Source organism: Danio rerio, chromosome 12 (genome assembly GCF_049306965.1).
Source record: "Danio rerio strain Tuebingen ecotype United States chromosome 12, GRCz12tu, whole genome shotgun sequence".
NCBI lineage: Eukaryota > Metazoa > Chordata > Actinopteri > Cypriniformes > Danionidae > Danio > Danio rerio.
This window is the reverse complement of record NC_133187.1, coordinates 23,548,552-23,572,943: the sequence shown is the minus strand read 5'-3', so window position 1 is coordinate 23,572,943 and position 24,392 is coordinate 23,548,552. Positions and strand designations below refer to the sequence as shown.

Sequence of the window (24,392 nt, the reverse complement as noted above, 5' to 3'; positions counted from 1 at the left end):
CAGTGATTAAGAAATACTGTGAAAATGTCCTTGCTCTGTTAAACATTTCAAGAAGAAAAACATGTTAAGCTGAAGCAAAAAAAAAAAAAAACTATTGTAAAACTAAATGTGTGTTTTAGCTTAGTGCGTTTATGTTATTTCTCTGTCTGTCCACTGCTTGTATTTTAGTTTAGCGCATCGATGTGGCCTTTTCTGTCAGTACAGATTAGCATTTGTTTACACAGCTTGCTAATCAATGTAATGAGTGACAATAGCAGTCTGCATGTATCAGTTGTGGCTGGCCAACAGCAAGTGTTAAAGCAACTGTTAGTGACGGGTAGAACAGGAATGTGAGAGCTTTTGTAAAAGCCTCCGTGTTTATGAAAAAGGAAGGAAAGAGAGTTTAGACAGTATTAATCGCTCATTGGTTGGGACAATATGCCACCCACTGTGAAAGGTGGAAGGATAAAGGAAGAGAAAATGGAAAGGAGGAGTTTAGGGGAGACACAAAGGCTCTGTTTTGAAATCAAATAAACTGCCTTCCCAACATCTTAAAGAATATTGATTTTAATGTGACCTTATTATGGATTATAAAATGTTCATATTTTAGTTTTGGGAGTCCATATATTTACTAATGCTGGGAAAAGATTATTCACGATTAATCACGTTCCATTATATATATATATATATATATATATATATATATATATATATATATATATATATATATTAACCCTATTTATTTTTTCCACAATTTCTGTTTAACGGAGAGAAGATTTCTTCAACACAGCTGAAGACATAAGAACCTCATTTCTAATGGCTGAATTATTTTATCTTTGCCATTTTGACAGTAAATAATATTTGACTAGATATTTTAAGACACTTTTATGTGACATTTAAAGGCTTAACTAGGTTAATTTGGTTAAAAACGGCAGGTTAGGGTAATTAGGCAAGTTGTTGTATAACAATGGTTTATTCAGTAGATTATCGAAAAAAAAAAATATAGCTTAAAGGGGCTAATAATTTTGACGTTAAAATGTTTTTTTTTTTTATTTAAAACTGCTTTTGTACTAGCCAAAATAAAAGAAATAAGACTTTCTCCAGAAGAAAAAATATTGTCAAACATACTGTGAAAATTTCCTTACTCTGTTAAACACCATTTGGGAAATATTTTAAAAAGAAAAAGAAAACTCAAAGTGGGACTAATGATTCTGACTTCATCTATATATATATATATATATATATATATATATATATATATATATATATATATATATATATATATATATATATATATATATATATATATATATATATATATATATATATACTGTGAAGTTAATATTTTTTATTATATATATAACATATTATATACATATATAATATGTAACAAAAAGTGATTTTAGATAAAGACACAATATGTAAGATTCCCTGTTAGAGATTTATAGTAATCAATGTGAAATCATGGGAATTGTCATAGTCCCATCCACATTTTATGAAAAATCTATCTGATATCAAGATCATAGATGGGATAATAAACTAAAATGGTGACGAATTGATTTAAACCTTCTAATTTGACCAATGAAATTCACATTCTTATTAATTAATATGCTAAAATGCACGTACTGTACAATCCATTTTATTCATCCACTCATTTAATGACTGCTCGAATCGCTCACAAACTATCAATTGTGCATATTTTATTAGCAGAAGGACCTTTTTTTTTTTTTTTTTTTATAAATCTAAAGTTGGTTTTCTTAACCCACCCATTACGGGCGCTATCAAAGACTTGACACGTACCAATCTAAACATTCAGCTTGTGCTAAACCTTGTTATGATCATCCACTGGGGAAAGAGAAACCACTTCCCCGACCGACTGAGAACTCCTATAAAATGGCCCATAAAGAATCCAGCCTATATAACCTTTACTACCAAGATATGCCTCCAATAACAGAGTTCTGCCGAGACCCTGAATGACCCCGATAAACTGCAGTCTTGCTCTCTGGGAATGCTTGCCCCGTTCTGTCCGCAGTCCAACTGGGCTGTTTTAAGATCTCTGTAGTGAAAAACAGTGATGCCAAGTTCTCAGCAGTGAGAAGGCCAGGCCGGACCAGCAGAGGGGATAGTTTACACTGCGCTGCACTGGGACACATCCAGATCCCACCTCCTGGAAGAACAGACGCACACACACTTTGCTTTATGCTTGTTAAAACTTACACAAATACACAAGCACGGCACCATTAAAACAGTCCCGTTTGACTGAGACAGCGCATGTAAACACAAACACACAAATGTTAAAGTTCCTCAGAGGCACGTTCACTGGACAGATTCGTTTGTGTTTTGTTTACCTTCTTGGCATTGAAGCTCTGTGTGGTCTTTGCTGTTATTTTTTGATCTCTGAACTTCATGTGAGGGCTTTCTTTTTAGGAAAGCATGATGTTGAGCAGTTTGAGTTGTGTTTTTGTTTGTTTGGTGGGTTGGTTATGATAATTAAGCTTGAATATAAAAAGAAAACTTTTTGGAGTTTGCAAATGACTTTCAGCAGACCATGAATATCCTGAAAACTCAAAATACATATATCTGAGGCAATATTATGTACATTTAATTAATATTAATGTACTGTAGAAAATATATGGATAACATAGTCTTGAAGTACAAAACACAGTCAGCTTTAAAGAGCTTTTATTACAAATATGCTTACGATACTTGATGTCATGTTAAAATACCAAGTGTGGTGTTTTTTTTATCACAAATAATAATAAAACACAAAGGCCAAACATTTCTGTATCTCTGTGAAATAAGCGTTTTTTAAATTGTTTGTCTATAATGAAATGTTTTTCCTGACAAAACGAGGCTCATAAGTGGTAATGTTAATAAGAGTAATTATGCTAAGAGCTTATCTGACACAACTGAAATGCCTTGAACCTTGTTTGCTTTCACAATGAAACAAAAAACGTCTGTGTGTAGGCCAGCGCTAAACTTTTTTTCCCAACAGTCTTGTTTTGATTTCAGGGTCTTTGTTTATTGCTGTCTATTTGCTTTATAAAAAAAACAAAGAAATCAATGTGATTGCACAGTTTAAAGTCTTTAGGGACCGTCACAGTTGTGCTGCCTGGATGATGTCACTTACTATGCACAGACATACTATTGTGACAAAATTGCACAAAAAATACCATAAAATTGCTTGGGTAAAACATTTAAAGCGGGTCTGGTGTCCAAACATATCACACTCATAGCAGTGCGATATGGCTGGACATCATGCCTTAGTCTCCCACCAGTGACGATATACAGCCATATTGCACTGCTACAAGTGTGATATTGCGTTTATACAACAGTTTAAGGGGGCAGAATTATTAGCCTCCCTGAATTTTTGACCACTTGTTTGTTTTTTCACCAATTTCTGTTTAACGGGGAGCAAATTTTTTCAACACATTTCTAAACATAATAGTTTTAATAACTCATCTCTAATAACTGATTTATTTTACCTTTGCAATGATGACTGTAAATAATATTTTACTAGATATTTTTCAAGGCACTTATAGAAAATTAAACACAGGTCTTAAAAATCACTTTGTACTAGGAACTACTTTCTTCTGCCGTTCATTGACATCTGCAGCTGACAGCAGAAACCATTGCTCATTCACAGTCATTTTAGAGCTAGTATTTGAATGATTCTCTAGCGTAATATCTTAAATGATGACAAAACTGGTAACTTTGCTGACATTTTAAGATGATAAGGCTGAACGACATGTAATGCCATACAGATATTTCCCAGTATTTCTCTGTTGCAATCGGAAGATCACAATAACCGCAAAAAAAAGCCAAAGCAAAGCAAACACTACTAGATTTCTATTCTATAAATACAGCACTACAACTTAAGGAGAGAGATCAACTTAGAATGTCACTTACAGTACCTGATCTATAATGATTTTATCAACTGTAGTTTGAAATACGAAAAGAAAACGCAGTTTTTCTCCCCTAAGAAATTATTATGCGGCCTATGTCGCCATCTTGTGGCTTTTTATTTCTGAGATGGTGCTTGGGCGGAGTAATACACAAGGGTGCAGAGGCTGTACGAGTGCTGACATTGCTTTAATATCTCATTGCTATCAACCAATCAGAATCCAGAACCAGACAGAATTGTTGTATAAATATATTTGTTGTATATATATTTCTTTTCCCATTATTTTTTTTTATTTCCTTTTCTTTTTTAATTTATTTTTATAGCAACATTTATTTGGTGACTTATTAAAACTTTATTTAAGGATCATGCTGCAGCCTGAACAAATAGGCTATTCAGTTATTGTAATTTAACTATTTATATTTAAGCCACCAGGTTTGACCCGTCAGTCAGCAAGACACTTTTAATAATTTAAAACATATTAAAAAAAAAGTGGTATTATCACACATTTTTACAGGACAGGTCATTCTGTTTTTAGTTTTTGCATAAATACATTTGTTACGCTGAATAACAATGAAACATTACATCATTCTTGACAATAAGTGATTTAAAACATTAAACTAGCCACTCTGCTTGCGTTAAATGTGTTTTCTATGAATGTATAATCGCTTGTATAAATTTAATGTGACTGGAACGTTTTATTTCCCTTATTTCATTCCTGACATTGCATTCATTTGTTATTCTCGTATGTCAGAGGTGTTGATTGCAGCAAAAACAGACTGCAGATAGAGTAATGCAGTCCGTGAGTCATAGCCGTGTCTCACATTCAGAAAATACATATGCAGTGGCCAGAATGTAATTCTGTAATTGCAGCTCTGCCTCCTGAGGACTTATAATTGCCTTTATTCTGACTCATGTAGCACGCCTCTTAGTGCATACATAGAATGTTGCCAGGGTTGCTTGGCCGTATGTCCAGAGTTTTTTTTTTCTTTCTTTCTTTTTGCATGGCTGACCTCTAATCCACCCTAAGGATATCAAACACTGTGGTTTTTCCAAGGCTATCAGCATACATGACTGCAAAGCCAGACCCCACACATGCACCCCATTCTGCGCAGCTGTAGATCCATTCATGTGTTCCTCAGTGGAAATGCATTAGGTTGTTTGCAGCAGAAGCTACTTTTATGTTTTTCTGTCAAGTAAATGAACCCTATGTTGTTCTGTCTGTGTCTGCAGCCAGAGGATATTGGACAGTCTCCGGTGGCCCCCACATCAGATGGGGACAAAGTGGATTTGGAGGCCTTCAGTGAGTTCACCAAGATCATCACCCCAGCCATCACACGCGTCGTCGACTTTGCCAAAAAACTGCCCATGTTTTCAGAGGTGAGCGAGCTGTTTTGGATTTGTTTTTGATTTTAGGTAACCCTTAATGGTTACAGTTTATTTTAAGGTTTCCTTGTTACTATAATGAGTAGTTACTTAATATTTGGTTAGGGTTATGATGCCAGTTTGGTGCATGTAATTATGCATAACTATTTGTAATTACATGGAATGTGTAGCAAGTACACCTTAAAATAAAGTCTTACCCACTTTATTTTACTGTGGCCTTGGTACACATGTTGCATGTGTTCATTGTACTTATAGCAAAAAAAAAAAAATGTATAAATGCATTCACCCAAAAACATTGCTTGCTTGGTTTTAAATTGAATTTGCTGCTTGTTGCAACACAATTTAGAAACACTTTAATTTAAGGTGATGTAGTTACACATTCCAAGCACTTGTAGTATTTACATTGAATTATTCATAAGTACAGTACATGTAACTAACTTAACCCTAATCCATATTCTAACCCCAACCATATAATAAGTATAAGTAATAAATGAATGTACTCAGTAGTACACTGTAACTATATCACCTTTTAATAAAGTGTAACCAATATTGTATTGCTATCAGTCTACTTATATTTATTAAGTCATTCCAGTTAAATTATTAAGTGTGTGTTGCGAGGTAAAGTTAAAACAGTATAATTAGCATATTTTGAAATCTGTGTCATGATCAAAACTCATCCTAACCCTATCAGTGTAATGCATTCCTTCATTTTCCTTCAGCTTAATCCCTTTAACCATTACAGCTGTTTTTACTTCTGCATCAATCACATGTGTATGCTGCAGCGCAGCCTACACGTGATCACCTATCCTTCGATGCAGTCATCGCCGGCGCTGATGCGCACCTCTCTAAAAATGTAACTACACATCACAACGACGCATATCGCAGTCTCTGTGATTGGTCGGCTTGGCAGAGGGTGTTTACAAGTGTCGAATGTCGAGATCTAGATGTGTTTACCTAATGATTAAAGTTGTTACAAATCTTCCTGCCTCAAAATGAGCAAATTTGAGTGACTTGTACATTAAGGTAGGGTTCAGAAAAAAAAACTGAAAAAAAAGAAAATCTACAGAGAAACAAAAACACCTATTGCCAGCTAGCATTTTGGAATTGTTATTGCAGAGCAACACAAACACCTCCCAGAAGTATAAAAGCACGGCATCGCTCATTGCACACCGATCACTCGACGCAGAAGTATAAACCAGCCTTAAAGGGTCATGACACCCCCCAGTTTCTGTTCAGGACTACCTCAGAATTTTTTCAAAAGATGCATCATAATTGGCATGAAGCTCCACAAGCAAAGAGCAGGAGTGGGCGTGGCCAGTAGGGGAGAAGGAGAAGAGCGAACAACTGTTGACAGTTATCTCACAAAATGAGACACAAACCATGAGGAGACGCCTGATTTTATAGTTTACAAAGTTAAAATGCAAAGAAATAAACAGTAGTTTAATGCCCTGCTACATTTGTTATTCGTCATTTTTATATACAGATATTTATATCATTATAAAGATAATCGTGTTCAGATAAACTTTTCCCTCAACTCCCAGGTCTGAATCATAGGTCTGAATGCAGACTCAGTGCAGCAGCTCTCTTGCCCTGTCTTTTTTAACCATTAGCCCTGTTGGTAATCTAGAGGAATTAGGTAAACACAGCAGCATGCCGATGTGTCTAAATGTGAACGAACTATTAATAAAAGACATTTGCCATTCTTCAATTCTAGTACTGCTCTCTCGATAAAAATGCTTGCTGCACACAAACAGCTTTGCTGTATCAGCCCTGACAGCATCGCGGGGAAAAACATGCAACGAACCCTGTAGATCATGGAAACAAACACATACGACCATTCATGAAGAGCTAAATACTGTGTGTCTCACAGCTTGGCACTGGCAGGTCTGCCTTGCCTTCAGAAAGCACATGCAGTTATGAATAATTAAGAAGCCGGCTCTTCTTATAGGAAAAGAAAACTCAGCTATGAATAATAACTGAATAAACTGATGTGTCATCTTTGCACTTGCAGTTCTGCGCTACTTCACCGATTTCGATCCCGCCCCAAAAATCATTTGAAACCCGGAAGCTGAAATTAGCTGACAAAAGCTCAAAGTTATCCAGTTTTTCCTCACAAATAAAGCTAACAGGTGCTAACATTGTCTTAACTGATGCTCTACACACAAATCTGTTAAAATCTCAAAAAAAGTACTCCAGGGTTTTGTAAACCATTAAGGGGTTGCCAAAGCAGGAGGAACTTATCTGACCAAGCCAGGGCTTCAACCAGCAACCTTTTTGCTGTGAGGCGACAGTGCTAACCACTGAACCACTGTGTTGCCTCCATATAATAAGGTATAGCTTCTTGTCCTTCACATGATTTCGTAAAAAATAGATATGTTTATGTTCAAACAAACCTCTTTCATGTTTTCATTATGTGTGTTTGTAGAATTTTTAAGAAAATAATGTATTTTATTCATTTTGTGTCTGTAAAATGAGGAAAGGGTGAAGCACTAAATATGGATGCACTGTTAGTACATGGAGTTAATAAAAATTGCTCCATATTTAAAAGGATAGACTCAACAATTAAATTTAATGACCCTCTTTGTGTTATTAACTGGTTCCAAACACTATAAAGAAGATGTTTTGATGAAAGCCAGAAACCTGCCCTTTTGACTTCCGTAGTAGAAAAATCAAATACTATGGAAGTCATTCAACACATGCTTATTCTGAAAACCTTGTCCCTTGGACGTTTCTAGAGACCGCAAATTATGTAGCCGGAGGTATGTATGGCTGCATTTCATTTTTTATGAGAACGCTACGGGGCGGTATGAGGCCATTCCTTTTGGCGCTCACCGGCTGACTGCTTACCTTCGTGTGGAGAGCTTTTCCGCTATACCAGTTTGTCCAGTTAGCTCATCGTGTACGTCGGCAGACCTGAGACGCAGAGAGTTAACCACAATGAACAGGTTCGAGTCCGGGGAAGAGCGGTTTCAGAAATCAGATCACATCAGAAATCTGTGGTAAAATCAGAAAACGTGGTAAAAATCAGACAAAGGCTTTTCTTTTTCTCGACGGCTTTTGTAAATCATTGGTTGGGTTTAGGGAAGTAAGTGGGTGGGTGGATGGATCAATTGATAAAATTGGTTGGGTTTAGGAAAGGAGGAGGGTGGGTCAGTCGATTGGCAAGTCACCCAGTTAATCCTTCAGTCAGTCAGATAGATGGACGGTTGACAGCGGCCTCTGGTGGGTTTACGCTAAAACAGCACGGACGCGGACTGCATTCGCAAAAGACATTTGAGATACAAAAAAAGTGGCCTCATGTTTATTCGGGAAAACAAAAACTACAAAAATACACACCTCCCAGGATGTATTTCGCAGTCTACTGAAACGTCAACAGGACTACGTTTTCAGAATGAGCCTGGGTTGTAGTCGATGATTACAGGCTTCCAGCATTCAAACATATCTTCTTTTGTGTTTAACAGAAGAAAGAAACTCACAAAGTTTTTTAAATGGCAAGATGATTAATTAAATTAATACAGAATTGTCAATTCTGTATGAAATGCACACTTATACAGTTATAAGGACACAACCTCAGTTATAAGGACACAACTTTTACAACCTGTTCAAAGTACTGGTGTCGTTTGTTAAATTAAACATTTGAATACACTTCATTTAAAGGTGTACTTGTTACAGCGTAACGGTTCATTTAACTACTGAATATTATGAATTAATCATTACATCTACTTGCCAAACAGTTAGGGTTAGAATGCAGGTTAGGTTTAGAGTTAGTTGAATTTAAAAATGCATAATTAATAGTAATTACTAAAGTAAGTACATGAAAAGTTTAAAGTTTAAGTGTTACTAAACATAACTAAACTGCATATTTCTGTCCACCTGCTGCTGTCCTTCTCTAAATTCGTGTTGTTTTTAATATGTGCCAAATAATCAAAGAGTAACACATATTTCAGGTATTTGTTAGTGTGGGTGGGTTTGAATGTATGTTTTACCATCATGTTGGGGTGGGTTGTACAGTTGTGGTTTTAATGGTATGTGTGTGTGTAAGCATGCATGTTATGTTGCCACATTACATCACTCACAGCTCAAGCGTGTGGCATTTTCTCCATATTTAGGATTCACCAACTCTCTTTTAACCACAAGTGTGAACATTCTTGCATAGTAGACTACACAGCACCCTTATGGCAATGAATTTATTATTGTCTACGCCATTTATCCTGTCATCCACACGTACCCACTACCTCAGTCTATTTTCTATGTTGAATGGTCCACCTTCTGTATTTTCCACATTTTGTAACACAGAGCTTATTTAGACAGACTGTAATAAAAAATAATACTTAATGATGGACCTAACCTTGTTGCTCTTGATAAATTATGTGAGATGTTTAAAATATCTGTTTAAATATCACTTTAGTCTTCTGACATTTTCCTCCATTTTTCCTCTCTGTTCCCAGTGTTCCCAGTTCCCAGTTAACGCATGCCTTTTACGCAAATTTGTTTAGCATTTAAAAGAAAAGAAAGTATTTTGAAAGAAAATAACATTTATTTATTTTTGTTAACTTTGGCACTATAAATAATTTACACTCACTGGCCACTTTAATAGGTACACCTTACTCTTACCAGGTTGGACCCCCTTTTGCCTTCGGAATTGCCTTAATCCTTCATGGCATAGATTCAACAAGTTACTGGAAATATTCTACAGAGATTTTGGTCCATTTTAACAGGATAGCATTAGGCAGTTGCTGCAGATTTGTCAGCAGCACATCCCAAATCTTTTTTGCAAATCTCTTGTTCCACCACATCCTAAAGGTGCTCTATTGGATTTATTTCTGGGGACTGTGGAAGCCATTTGAGTACAGATAACTCACTATCATGTTCAAGAAACTAGTCTGAGATGATTCGCGCTTTATAACATGTCGTGTTATCCTGCTGGAAGTAGCCATCAGAAGATGGATACACTGTGGTCATAAAGGGATGGACATGGTCAGCAACAATGCTCATGTAAGCTGTGGCATCGACACAATGCTCTATTTGTACTAATGGGCCCAAAGTGTGTCAAGAAAATATTCCCCACACCATTACACCCCCACACCGTTGATACAAGGCAACAGATCTACTGTATGCTTTTACGTTATTGTCGTCAAATTCTGACCTTACCATCTGAATGTCACAGCTGAAATCGAGACTCATCAGAACAGGCTATGTTTTTCCAATCTTCTATTGTCAAATTTTGGTGAGCTTGTGTGAATTGTAGCCTCAGTTTCCTGTTCTTAGCTGACAGGAGTGGCACTCAGTGTGGTCCCCTGCTGCTGTAGCCCATCCACCTCAAGGTTTTATGTGTTGTGCATTCAGAGATGCTCTTCTGCATACCTCAGTTGTAACGAATGGTTATTTGAGTTACTTTTGCCTTTCTATCAGCTGGAACCTGTCTGGTCATTTTTCTCTGACCTCTAACATCAACAAGGCATTTGCGCCCACAGAACTACAACTCACTGAATATTTTCTCTTTTTTTGGACCATTCTCTGTAAACCCTAGAGATGATTGTACATTAAAATCCCAGTAGATCAGCAGTTTTTGAAATATTCATGCCACAACCAAACAACCATGTCACATCCAAAGTCACTTAAATCACCTTTCTGATGCTCGGTTTGAACTGCAGCAGATTAGAAATTTATGTAAACAGTTGGAAAGGTGTACCTAATAAATTGGCCGGTGAGTGTATCCCATGTTGTGTAAACAGTGTAATCATTCCAAGGTTATATACACAACAGTCCTCTTTAATATTTATATTGTGTTGCATATTTTTTCTAAAATGTTTTCATTTTAAGTTTTCACATCAGCTGCTGTATTCATCATGCCATCTCATTGGTTGTTGTCAATTCATGATATAATTTAATCATTTTTAAATGATTTAAATTAATTTGAAAGTTTTATTATTGACACATATTTTATCCCCCACAAAAGAATAATAATTAATTTGAACCAAACAAATAAATAAATGATAATAATCAGTATGCACATACAGTATTACTGTATAATAATAAATAAAATGCATTCACATGCCATTAGATGACATAAATATGTATTACCATGTGATTGTCTGATTTGTATAGCTGCCTTGTGAGGATCAGATCATCTTGCTGAAGGGCTGCTGTATGGAGATCATGTCTCTGCGTGCTGCAGTTCGCTATGACCCAGAAAGCGAGACCTTGACCCTGAGCGGAGAGATGGCTGTCAAACGAGAGCAGCTCAAGAATGGAGGGCTGGGCGTTGTGTCTGATGCCATCTTCGACTTGGGCAAGAGTCTGGCGCAGTTCAACCTGGATGACACAGAAGTGGCGCTGCTGCAAGCTGTACTGCTCATGAGCTCAGGTTAGCAAAGACACCTTCATTACAGTAATTCAGCTCATAAAGCAAAAATAGCCCTTGTGAGCTACACTTAGCATGTTTCTTAAATATCTGGAACATATTATGGTATTTTTAGGCTTTAGAAGAGTCAAATGGTTGAGATTAATTAATGGTAATGGACCTACTTGGAACTTTATTACCCTCTTTTGGGGATGTCCTACCTACTTTGAGAAGGCGCCAGAGCTGCAGTAATGTCCTTCATACATAGGAAGAGACTTTCTATGGTAGCAACCTTTCTTAAAATAGAATTTGTATATACTGTAGAACGCAGCTCCATTAACAATAACTACACGACAGAAAGAGGACTTCTTGCATGAAGCATGCAATTAGTTTGGGAACATCTTGAATATTGGGTAACACTTCATAACAAATGCACACAACGAATCTCTTATTATGAATTAGCAAATATTTCATTTGTTATTAAATAATCATTAGCCTCTTTCACACAGTGATAGCTATAAATATCCGGTAAATTTCCGAATGACTTTATCAGTAAATTTTTTAAAAATGCTGTTCACGCAGGCAAGAATATTCCAAAATTTTTCTGGAAAAGAAATTCTAAAATACCGATAAATTATGACATCATTAACCAGAAATTACCTCTAAACAGCTGCGCTTGTATTTGTAAACACAGAATGGGGTTGGGCTTTTGCTGATGGTTAGTGGTACATAATATGCGTGTGTGCGGGCACTCACTGACTGCTTTACATACACACACGTCAAGCAACTGAAGCAGAGCTTAAAAGGGAACAAACAGCGGTTTATCATGAGCATTTTATCGATAATTTTTTCCACAGTTTAAGAAGAAACATACAAATGTTATCTGACTAACATCTAACATCTAAATGTGTCTGGGAAAATATTCAAAGGCTTTTATTTTCAACATTAGCACGAATGTGAATGCATCCGAATGTTCTGATTAGCTGGAGCAGAGGTCTCACGTCAGCGTGTTCTAATCATAAACGTGCTCTTTCCGGCAATTTTCCTTCTGCGTACACAGAGCGCAGCATTTCGGCAAATTACTGGTAGTGTTCTTTCAGGAAAATAGCAGAAACGAATTTACCATTATTTTCAAAAAGGGCCTGTTCACACATACATTACCTGTCTGAAAAATTGAAAGGAGCTAATGACTCTACGTCAATGTATATTAATTAGTAGTTCATTAATGTATTTAAAAATGCTGTACTCTTGACTTATAAGCACATGTATAATGTGCTTAATGATTGTATTTTCATACAAGCCTGTCGTGTAATACTGAAGGGCTTTAGTCTGGGAAAACGACCATCCTTGGTTCACTTTATTCTGCTTATTACATGGCTGCTTGTCACAAACCATACAAATTATACACAAAACATAATAGTTTATTGATAGTTTATCAATTCTTTGATTAAATGTAAAGCAGACAGAATCAAAAACAGCTGATAGGGTATACACTAACCTAAGTATTATTCAGGCACAAGATGGTGCTAAACAGTCAAAAATGCAAAGCTGACAGAAATGAAACCGACTAAATAAAGAATACTAACCTACATATTATTAATTCACAAGATGGCACTAAACAGTAATAAACTGTGGCATGACAGACAACAGGTTACAATAAAGTGGTGTAAGTGAGACCAGCAAGGGGCACTCAAAATGCGGTCTGTGTGGGTTCTAATGCCCCAATATATTGATAGGGACTCTATACTGGTCAATGAGTGCCGTCTTTTGGATAAGACGTTAAAACAAGATCCTGACTCTCTGTGGTCATTAAATATGTCATAATGTCTTTCGAAAAAGAGTAGGGGTCAAATTTGGCCACTGGCCTCTGTCCATCATGGCCTCCTAACCACCCCCATATCATAATTTGCTTTATCTCTCTGTCTCCTCACCAGCAATCAGTGGTGGTGGATGAGGAGATTCCCCCAATGTGTAAAAGCGCTTTGAGTGTTCAGAAAAATGCTATATAAATGTAACAAATAATAATAATAATAACAATTATTATTATTATTATTATTATTATTATCATTATCATTTTTATTATTATTATTATTTGAATTTCTCGGATGAGCCTGCTTGATTTAGTGATTGTTACTTGAGAATACTATACCTTTGATGTCGCGATTGACCAATTAGAATCGAGTATTCCATACTGCAGTGTTTTAATATTTAATAAACGAATAATAGTGTGCAGTTATTATTAAGTGTTACGGAATATTGAATTGCTAAGAAGTATTTAATTTATTTAATGTGTGAACTCTTACTAGAAAAAAGTTAAGTTTACAATCCTAAAGTTATTGCATCTTTTCTGGTCCAGATCGTACAGGTCTGACGTGTGTGGAGAAGATCGAGAAGTGCCAGGAGATGTACCTCTTAGCATTCGAACACTACATCAACTATCGCAAGCACAACATTCCTCATTTCTGGCCCAAGCTGCTGATGAAGGTGACGGACCTGCGGATGATCGGAGCCTGCCACGCCAGTCGCTTCCTGCACATGAAGGTGGAATGCCCCACTGAACTCTTTCCCCCACTTTTCCTGGAGGTCTTCGAGGATCAGGACGTGTGACGTCCCGGCGAACTGCGGCAAGAGAATCAGGAACGTTTCGTAACCGTGTTCCACAAGTCGTGTCACCCCCTTCCACGCACCAAACTCACCAGCAGCAATTGCATTGGCAGGGGTCACCTTCAGAAAGGCTTTCATATGGGGGTTCAACAACTTTGTGTTCATTTTTTGGCTTTTCACAGAAAACTCTGTGCCCCTCCCTCATCAACTAAACTCCCACGTGTGGCCCTTCTGTCTCGGCATGATGTCTTATACTGGTTTACCAACACCTTAGGCACAGGATATACATCTACACATACACACACACTGTTATAAGTGTGCTTACAGATGCAGTACTAACACGTCTTGAGTCTTCTGATGAGCTTGTATGCATTTGTACAGACTGCACTACTGTCATGCCACCACTGGAGGTGCCCTCTGCTTCGACTGGATGGCAGCTGGCTTATAGATTCCTCCACCAGGTTGTGCAGTGGTCAGCTAATTTCATAGAGTTCTTGAGATGTTAACTGTCGATATCTCATGCTCAGACCTCATGATTCTCTTTGACATTGAGCCTGTGTGCGGAGCGGGAGGACATTTTTGATACCAAATCAGGTGCTATATTTAAATAAAGCTACTCAAAATGATTTGGGACCTTTCAAGAATATGCCCCCCTCCCTTCTCTGTAGGACACAGACCGTTTGAAAGCTCTCGGTCAGCAATTAAGTGCTTGTTCGGGGGTGCCACTTACAGTACAGACGTTGTGTGTGGTTTGTTCTTGCTATGGTCTAGGCTTATCTGAGGGCTCTGCGAGTCCCTCTTTGTCCTAGGAACGTCACATAGAGAGACAGAATCCAGGCACCCCTACACCTCCGATATGCACTGATTGGTGTTTTACAGGTGTTGGGAGGGAGCCAGTATTACAGTACTCCCAGGCCCAGCACACACACAATACTAAAACACACACCTCAAAACTCGAATGCCTCATTTTTACTGTATGCACTGCAGTGCTGTAGTTCTGGACTCCCATGCAGGGCTTTGAGAGTTCAGTCCAGCCCATCTGTGCTCTGCTCAGATGCTACTGTCGCCCGGTCTGTGTGAGCACACGCGCACACTCCTGACGGGCCATGGTGGACTGGCTGTCGTCAATGTTTTTTCTTTGTGTTGTTTTTTGTTTTACCTCAAATGTGGGCACACCTCTGGCTGGCTGTGGCTCCAAGACTGCCTCTGTGCTGACAGGTTCTACCTCACCTCTGGACACGGGGCAGCTACCCTCAGCCACATACACATTTACATTTACACACACCTACACACACTGACAGCCAGGAAAGAAACACTCACTTTCTTCTCAGTTATGTTGAAATACCACTGCAGACAGGAGGGCCTGCCATTCCTCATCGTAGCCTGTCAGATTTCTGCAAGGTCTTCTTCACTCTGGGCTGAAAGAGAAAAAACTGTTTCGGATGAGCTTTTTTTGTTTCTTGTTTTTCTTTTCATGTGGGACCAAGTGTCACTTCGATTTCCGTCAAAACGGAAGCTAGTTAACGTACATGCCGCTGACTAGGAAGAGGAGCCGTGGAGAGAACTACAGATGAAGGACCCGAGGTGGCCAGACCTAAACCAAAATGGGTCTATTGCTGTTTCATTTCCGATACCGAGCAGTAATTTGCAACGCGGAACAAGGTGTCGACTGGTTTCTTCAAGGTGAGGCAGGGGATGCGGGGGAAGCTAGCAGCTGAATGAGAGCACTTAGCTTTGAAAGAGCCAAATCTTCAGAGACGATTCAACCCCTGACACCTTTTAAGGAGTTTTTGCACTAAGGCATGATGGCCCCCCCTTCCCTGTTCCTCCAGCTCAGACGCATGTTTTCTGAGGACACACCCCCAACCTCTCTGTCAAACAGAGGCCACACCTCCATATGCTCCTGAACACACCCTCACAGTCAGTATTAAGTCAAGCAATGTCCCGGTCATGTTCTTTCTCATTAACCAACGACATAATAGTCAGAAAAGTTCATGAACAGATCGGCGTGTCCCCCACCCCTTCAAAGCCAGAGGTGGCTTAAGATGAACACCCAAAAGAAACGGGCCTTTTCTTTGTGAGACAAAGGAGCGGCCAAAGCCATGCAAAGAATGGCAGCACCGAATGAATGTGAACGAGGAGCGGCAGAGTGAACGAGAGCCAAACCGAGGAGTTGCTCTATAATGAGGTTGCGAAGGAAGGCAGCCAATCAGAATGAGAGGAACTGTCAGCATTCCCGTATGGATTACGAGTGACGCCTCAGTGGTTGCGATTGGCGGATCGAGTGAATGCGGGGGTTTCGATGCTGCTTCATCTTCTAATTTTATTTTAAAGAGATAGAAAACAAACAAACAAACAAAAATATATGGTAAAAGAATCACAAACCCATTAAACAAATAAAAAATGACTCCAGAACAAAGAATTCAAATCTCGGAGCTTGAGCTGTTCGTTTCTTTCTTTTTCGTTTTTCTTTTTTATTATTTGAACTGAAATGTGTGTTTGTTTTCAATGCTTAACTGCTCTATGTAAGAGAGAAAAACAACAGCCGTAGTCACTTTTTTGACCAAGCGTGCAGTGTAAACTAGAGAATTTCACCTCTTTTTCACCTCACTATAGATTGTAATGATAAGTTGACTCCTCTGTTTGTCTGTGTATCTGTCCTTCGTCTTTTTATCAAGAGGAATTTACAACAAGAAACAGGAATATTTTCTTTTTTATATTTTGTTTTCTTTTTTTATGAAAGAAGACTTAAAAAATTTGAGAAATAATGCAACATAAACTGAAAAAAAAAGAACTGAAACACAATCTACTCATACCTCACACAACACAAAGCTTAAATGAACTTGGGAGGAGTGTTGATCTGCGTTGACACTTGTGTCAAAGTGTGTCCAGTGCATGTGTTGAACTGTACGATGGGGTGTATGTGCGCGTAAGCGTTCATGTGATCGCAGAAGCACACGGCCCCCTCCTTTAGCTTCCAAAGCCCATCTGTTTCAGATTTGCACCAGTTGCATGCATTAGTCTGTGAACGGCGTCGCCTGCGCTGACGCGACAGGCCATAATGGGAGTGGACGGGATGTGGTGTGGCTTGAAGGCTGAAAAGGGAGTCGTGTGCATCTGTGACAGCAGAGAGTGCTTCATGGTGTTGAATGTAGCTGACAGGACTGGGCTGGATCCAAGCCCAGGAACTAGAACCTCACTTCAGGTCACCAGCAAGAGTGGACAGTGCTGTCAAAAAGATGTTACACAAACAGCTTACTAAGCGTATATATTGCCCGCCTTCAAGGTGCAATACTTGTTTTGTTTCGTTTTTTTTTTTCTTTTTTGTACTTTTACAGATTTTTTGGCCATAACCAAGGATGTAAATACAAAAAGATATTGAAAGATTAAATCACTATGTGTTATCCATATGCAAGCTGGATGTCGAGGCCAGAACGCAGCCCCTACGCCCATCGCTTTTGTAAAGTAAAACTGATATCGTAGCTCTGTAAATGCTTCACACATCTGTACATGTGCTTTTGCACACTTGCAAACGTGCATGGTCGATAAAGATATGAAGAAATGCCCCATGAAATTAACTGTCCAACCACATGCGCCCGCAGCCCTCAGCCCCGCACTCAAACCGCTCTTTCTGACAGGGTAGCCAGACTTACCTTTATTCAGTCAGATTGCTGGTAGAGATGTAGACGGGTATGGTCTGCTACCCAGAAGCACTTAGCTGGCCTCGCCACTGCCAATCAGATTCCTCAAAGGGGAACAGTAGATACTGGTTTTGTTTAGCTTTGGTGGTGGTCTTGTTTGGTTTCTTGCCCTTATTTTGTGTTATGTAATATTTCTTGTTTGGAAAAAACAAAAACGCCCAGAACCAAGAATGTCTATGCAATGCTAAACCACCTGATAGCATGATTGCTGTGTCAGCGAGCCCTCATTAGCGAATATGTCTCTTTCTAAACACATCCCACTTCCCCACCCCACCCTACCCCAAAAAAGACCCATCCACCGCAACTGCATGAGTTGTTTTGTCTGTTCATCAGTCAGTGTCATAGTCAAGGGACGGAAGGCCTTTACTGTTGCCTGATACCTGCTTAGTCAAACCTCCCGAACATACAGTAAGAGGGCACTAGTTCAACTTTCCTCTGACTCCAATGATGTCAATCGCTGTCGATTCGTGTTTTAATGTATGATGTATGTGTTTGCATCAAATGCTCTCATGGTTCGGTGGATTGGTACTACCTAGAATGCCAGTTCATACAAACGAAATGTAAATTTCCCTCAGCACCTCAGCATTTGTGAATGAAATGAATGAAACATCATTAGCATACTTTAGTATACCAGGAAATGTTTTCTCTCCCCTTTTTACTGTCACTTCCTGTCAGATTAAGCTCCCTCAGACTTAAAGCCGAAGTTTGTCTTTTAAGATAAAATTCAGATTGAAATAGTTATAAGGCTATGTAGGGCTGCACGATAAAACACATGAGATTGTCATTTGCAATTGTCAGTTTTAGCTGGCTCTGTAATCAGCTGTAAATCTCCAGCAAAGCTAACCAAAATATTGTCAAAACGCAGATAATCACTTTTCAGTGAACTTTGGCCCTTTTTTGTAAATGTTGCTAATGTTAAATCTGAAAGCATGTGCAAATACCACATAATAGCACGATATTGGAAAATTTTAACAGTGTGATATATTTTTTAATTTTCTTACATTTTATATAGCAATTTTCTGGTGCTTTACACATTTTTTGGGGGGAATCTCCTTATTCACAACCGGTGTTCAGCATCCACCCGGATGCCATATTGCACCAGACCACACACATTAGCTGATTGGTGGAGAGTGATTAAGCCAATTATGATATGGGAATGGTTAGGAGGCCATGATGAACAGAAGCAAAAATCAAACCTTTTATTGTAGGACATTTTTGACAACCACCAAGTCAGGACCTAATCCAAGCAGTATAGAGTCCCTTCAATAAACTGCAGCCTTAGGACCCACACAGACCGCAGGTTGAGCACCCCCTGCTGGCCTCACTAGCAGCAGCAACCTAGCTTTCCCATGTGGTCTCCCAGTCAGGTACTGACTGGGCGCAGCCCTGCTTAGCGTCAGTGAGCAACCATGTGAGAGTTGCAGAGAGCTAGCTGTTGTCAATATAAAAATTTCACCAGATGACTTAATATCTTCATTTGGAAAGAATTTATAATGTTAGGTTAATTGGGGTGATTCTGCAGTTGGAGAGAATCTCCATAAAATCTAATAAACAATCTAAATACAATCAAGAAAAAAATACAACTGATGTAAAGTGTTTTATTGTTTTCAAAGTCTAACAGCATTCAAGTAGAGTAATTAAAAGATAAAAATAAAAATAATAAAATAAAATAAATCATTGTTAAAGTCAAAAATGGTACAATTTAATATGCCTGAATGCTTTAAAATCCATCTCAAACACATGCAAATGATAAATTATAATACAAACTCAACATTGCATATCCTGCGATGTGACTATTGCGAATGATCACATAGCGATTAGGTTATCGTCCCATGCTTAATTATGATTTCGATGCTGAAACGATATATTGTGCAGCCGTACTACATATAATCACGTTTTTATACCAAACTCTGCTAAGCTATGACATAACTTTACTTCAGTCAAGCATTTGAAATAATGTACACACAAAATAACACACGTAAAGTTATTAATAGTATTCTAAGCAGCCCTAAGACATTGCATAATTACATACTTTATTATCAAGAATATTATAATAAGAAGAACTCCAATAAACCACATATTGTTGTGGTCGTGTGTTTATTAACCCCATTGAATCAATGAAAGCAGTTCAATTAAAGCAGAATAAAATAAATCTGTTTATTCGCCTATCGCTATAAAGATTTCCTGGGTTTCTTTAGTGAATATTTGGCCCTCTGGCCTTCGGAGGAGGTTTACTACTGATCACATCACGGTAGTTTCCACACATGATGTGCAAGACAATCATAGCTTTTGAAAAATCGCAAATGCGCTATTTATGTAGATTTATCATTTAGTCCTTAGGCCATTTGTAGACTGGTTTGACCAAAAAGGTGCTATTAAAAACTGTCACCTGGTGAATAATGGCATTTTGAGGCAGGCTATCATTACATCATCATAGCCCAGCCAATTGCAGAATCCGGGAATCCGTTGTTCCACATAATAGTCAGATATTTCACACTTCGGCTTTAATTGACTTGAGAGAACTGTAAATGCAATATCATTTTTGAGTTTAATTGGCCACCCTCAGCACTGTGATGTCAAAGCCCTCAATTTATCTGTTTCCTTTGAAGTTGGATATTTGTTATCTTGATTTGAATTGACTGTGTCCATGAATATGTTCATGAGGGAAAATACACCCAGCCATGAGAGTGTAGGCAGAGAGCGGGGATGATGTCCACACCACAGCTGTTTTAAATGAGACTGGAAAGGAAAGCTATTGAAGGATTCTCTCAGGTATCAACAAAATAAAAAAGACAAAAAAGAGAAATATAACAAACTTTTTTTTTAAATAAATGTTGAAAATGTCAGCCATGCCTTCTTGTTAGCTCATCATTCTTGGCTCTCTGAGTTGAAGATGTGCTTTCAGTGTTGTTGTCTTGTGGTCTTCTTCTCTTTATTGTTCATCTGTCTCTTCTTGTCTCTGCCACACACACACACACACACACACACACATTTCTTGGTGTTGTTTTAAAGGAGCTTATAAAAGTGAGAAAATCCTGATGAGAACTCAGCTTTGCTTATCTCAGTCATATTTCTGCAAATGACTAATTTTGATATAGAAAATGCAGTGAAACCAGACCCAGTCAAACCTTGCTTTACCTAAAGGAACATTCCACTTTAAAAAAAAAAATAGGCTAATTTTACAACTCCCATAGTGGTTAAACACTTGAGTTTTATCATATTTAAATAAATTCAGCCGATCTCCAGGTTAGGCAGAAGCACATTAGAATAGCTTGGTATAGATCATTGTATCGGTTTTGAACATTAGCATCTCACTCAAAGTATTTTAATAATTTTCCCATTCAAAGGACACTTATTTTACCCCTATTTTTAAGATTTTTTAAGTCATTTTGTTTTCAGAATGTTTCTGTAAAGTTTCAGCTCAAAACACCCATCAGAATATTTATTATACCTTTCAAAAAATTTTAATTTTCTGCCCTAAACACAGTGTGGCTGTTTTTGCTGCCTGTGCCTTTAATGCTAGTTCTCCCCACCCACCGTTCCAACATGCCTGTCAGAATGTGCCTCGACCTCCGCCTCAGCTCCGTCAGATAAACAGCACAGTGACAGACATGAAGGAAGCAGATCTTACGTAAAGTTTGTAAGAAATACTAAAGTAAGAACTTTCCCAATAATTATTTGATGTATTTGTTGTGGAGTTAATTCAAGCCTTTCTGCAACGATTAGTCACAAACAATGTCGTTACAAAGTTCACACAGCATGCGCGTTTAACTTTGCACACAAATGTGACAGGGAACACATTAATATCCACTGCTATATGGATATTTCTTATGTTGATGCACAAAATAAACCCCACACGTCCACAAAATTAACATCCACAAACTGGGATTGAACCGTCTTCTTTTATAATTGTACTGACACATGACTGTGGCGATAAAGATGGTAAAATTGCTGTAATTCATTACAAACATGCACTGTTTTTAAAACATTTTAAACTTGTTAAACTCATTCTTGGTCACATTTGATGATGATTGATCACAGAGAGCTCAACAGATCTTTTAATCCCAGTTGCTTTGCGCACGTCCTGTCTTGTTGATATGATTATACGCGTCACTACAGAAACATGTTAATAGAAATGTTGATTTGGATCCTATTTTAATATCAGGAAATTTAAAAAAAGAGACATTGTCTCTATATCACCCCAATATGATATATGGATACACTATACCTACACACAGATCTGTCCAAACAGCTTACAAAAGATGATTTTCATCATAGGTGCCCTTTAAAACTTGACCCTTCTGTAGTTACATTTTGTACAAAGATCAACAGAAAATGAAAAGCTGCTATTTTTATTTGCTAGGTCGCTATGGTTTGGAAATATACTCTCATTTTAGCATAATAATCAAGAGACTTTGCTGCTGTGCTATGACTGCAATACAATGTTTATGAGATGCTTACAGTATGTTGAAAGTCACCTAGCTGGTGACAATTTTCAAGAGCTGCATCATTTCATTGGCCGGCTACAGTCAAGATTTAAATAGGAAAATTATCAATAAATTATTATTATTATCAAATGGTCATTTTTGAGCGTGATGCTAATGGTCCAATAAGCTATATGCACAGCTAGTGTTTTTCAGCCAATGATAAACTTCCGGTGAAAGCTTTATGTGATCATTTTCAGTTTCATAAGGTTCCTTTTACAGCATCAGTGTTGTAATGTAACGCAAATACAATCAGTTAAATAGACTTAAGCATCCATTTGGTTGTTAAAACATAAAAAGAGACAAAAGACTGTTTAAACGCAGCTGCCGTCATTAGCCGCAGCCTAGTGCACAAACCCCATTGATAATACTGGGGTAAAATTGATTTTCCCATTTTAAAGACATGGTGCGGAAAAATATAATTTAATGCAGTGCTTCTTGTTTGGTCTGATATTTACTTAATATCGTATCTCAGCCAGGTGATGAAGATTGCTGTTTTTTTTAAAGAAATCAGATCTTAAACGCGGCAATTTTGTATGGGGATGACAATTTAGCGGAAGCCCTGGGCTTGGCTGACTGAACATTGCACATACCCCATTCGATTCAATAATCTATGCTAAGTTAAAGGTGTTTTGCCAGACCCAGAGATAGGCTGAATGTATTGAAAAATGGTAGGGAAGTTGAGAAATGAAAATGAAAAATATTTAAACAAAAAAGGGAGTGTTCCTTTACAGGGGCACAAAAGTCATTTTTCATTGCTTTAGCACTCATGTAACATCCTTACTAACATCCTAAGCAGTCTTACTGACACCTAGTGATGTGGATGAGCCATGATTTTTATCATAGTTTTTACCATTCCAAAATATTGCTGTCTTGTCAAACTTGATTTTAATTTGTGAACGAATGTTTTTGTTAACAGATACCAAAAGTGAGTGACATTTATGCAATTCATATCTTATGAGAGAGAAAAGAATTTTCAATTAGGGTGATGTACATTATACGGTTCTTTAATAACCAAGTGCAGACTACAGGTACACAAAACATTCGTATGGAAATGAATCATGACAGCACTTTTCTGAGAAAATATAATAATAATCACTTATGGCTCAGTGAACACTTACCTCACATACAAAGAAGTTCATTCATGTTGTGACCATCATTTTTGGCTCCTTCTGACATTATTATGCTTTTCCTTGTGTTTTCTGTGCGCATGCTATTGTGCTGTGAATTTGTCTGTTGGGTGTGTGTCTGTGATGTTTGCTTTTTTGTAGTGACCATGTGACTGGATTTGCTGACTGCATATTTCCTCGAAGATCATAGAGGTTCACCCTGAGACCATGGTGTCAGGTGGGGAAGTGAAGAATAACAGAAAATGAGGTCAATAATTTGTTTCAGGTCCATTTTTAAATAGATTCACTGATGATTTCCTATTGCTATTGACTCTTGGACACATATGTCAGTTTATAACAGAAAGAAATGTGCCTGGTTTCAAGAGCGCAGATCAATCATTTCTTTTTCTGTTGTTGTTTCATGTACGTATTCAAGGCTGAAGTTGTAGCACATCCCCGAATTAGCTGAAAAGCTGCCACCCAAATCTTTTACACCAAAGTGTGACAGTTTAGTCAAACGAAACGAGCTGCTGGTGTTATGTACAGAGATGATTTCTTCAAGCCGTGAGCGAAAACTATATGCAGAGACAGACAGGAATGTTTGCACTCCAGTTGCACACCAATGGATTTAGTCAATCACACAAGAGCATTTGTGATGGTAATATTATGCAAAGAAAGATGTCTTATGCAACGCTTGTCAGGTTTCCCAATGGGTGCTTTTGGTTCGGACTCACTCAGGTTTGTTTTTTGGACATGTAAATGTTTTGTTTGTTTTTGTTTTTTTTCTTCTTAGAAGGACATGCATAGAATAAATTATGTCAGCCATGGTCTATACAGAAGGGTCCAAGGCTGTTTCTTTCACTAAGTTCTATTGACATCAACAGA

At 37.8% G+C, this 24,392-nt stretch overlaps 1 protein-coding gene across 6 annotated transcripts in view; it reads left to right on the top strand.

The window, feature by feature from the left end:
- Window positions 1–20,760, top strand: part of thrab (thyroid hormone receptor alpha b) — a 234,077-nt gene extending 213,317 nt beyond the window's left edge. For all 6 annotated transcript variants that reach the window (XM_001920978.9, XM_009306720.5, XM_073918439.1 and 3 more), the window contains 3 exons: window positions 5,114–5,260; window positions 11,375–11,633; window positions 13,966–20,760. In XM_001920978.9, the coding sequence (XP_001921013.4) occupies window positions 5,114–5,260; window positions 11,375–11,633; window positions 13,966–14,216 (657 nt within the window). In that variant the 3' untranslated portion in view covers window positions 14,217–20,760. The remainder of the gene's footprint in view (window positions 1–5,113; window positions 5,261–11,374; window positions 11,634–13,965) is intronic.
- Window positions 20,761–24,392: the final 3,632 nt, after the last annotated feature.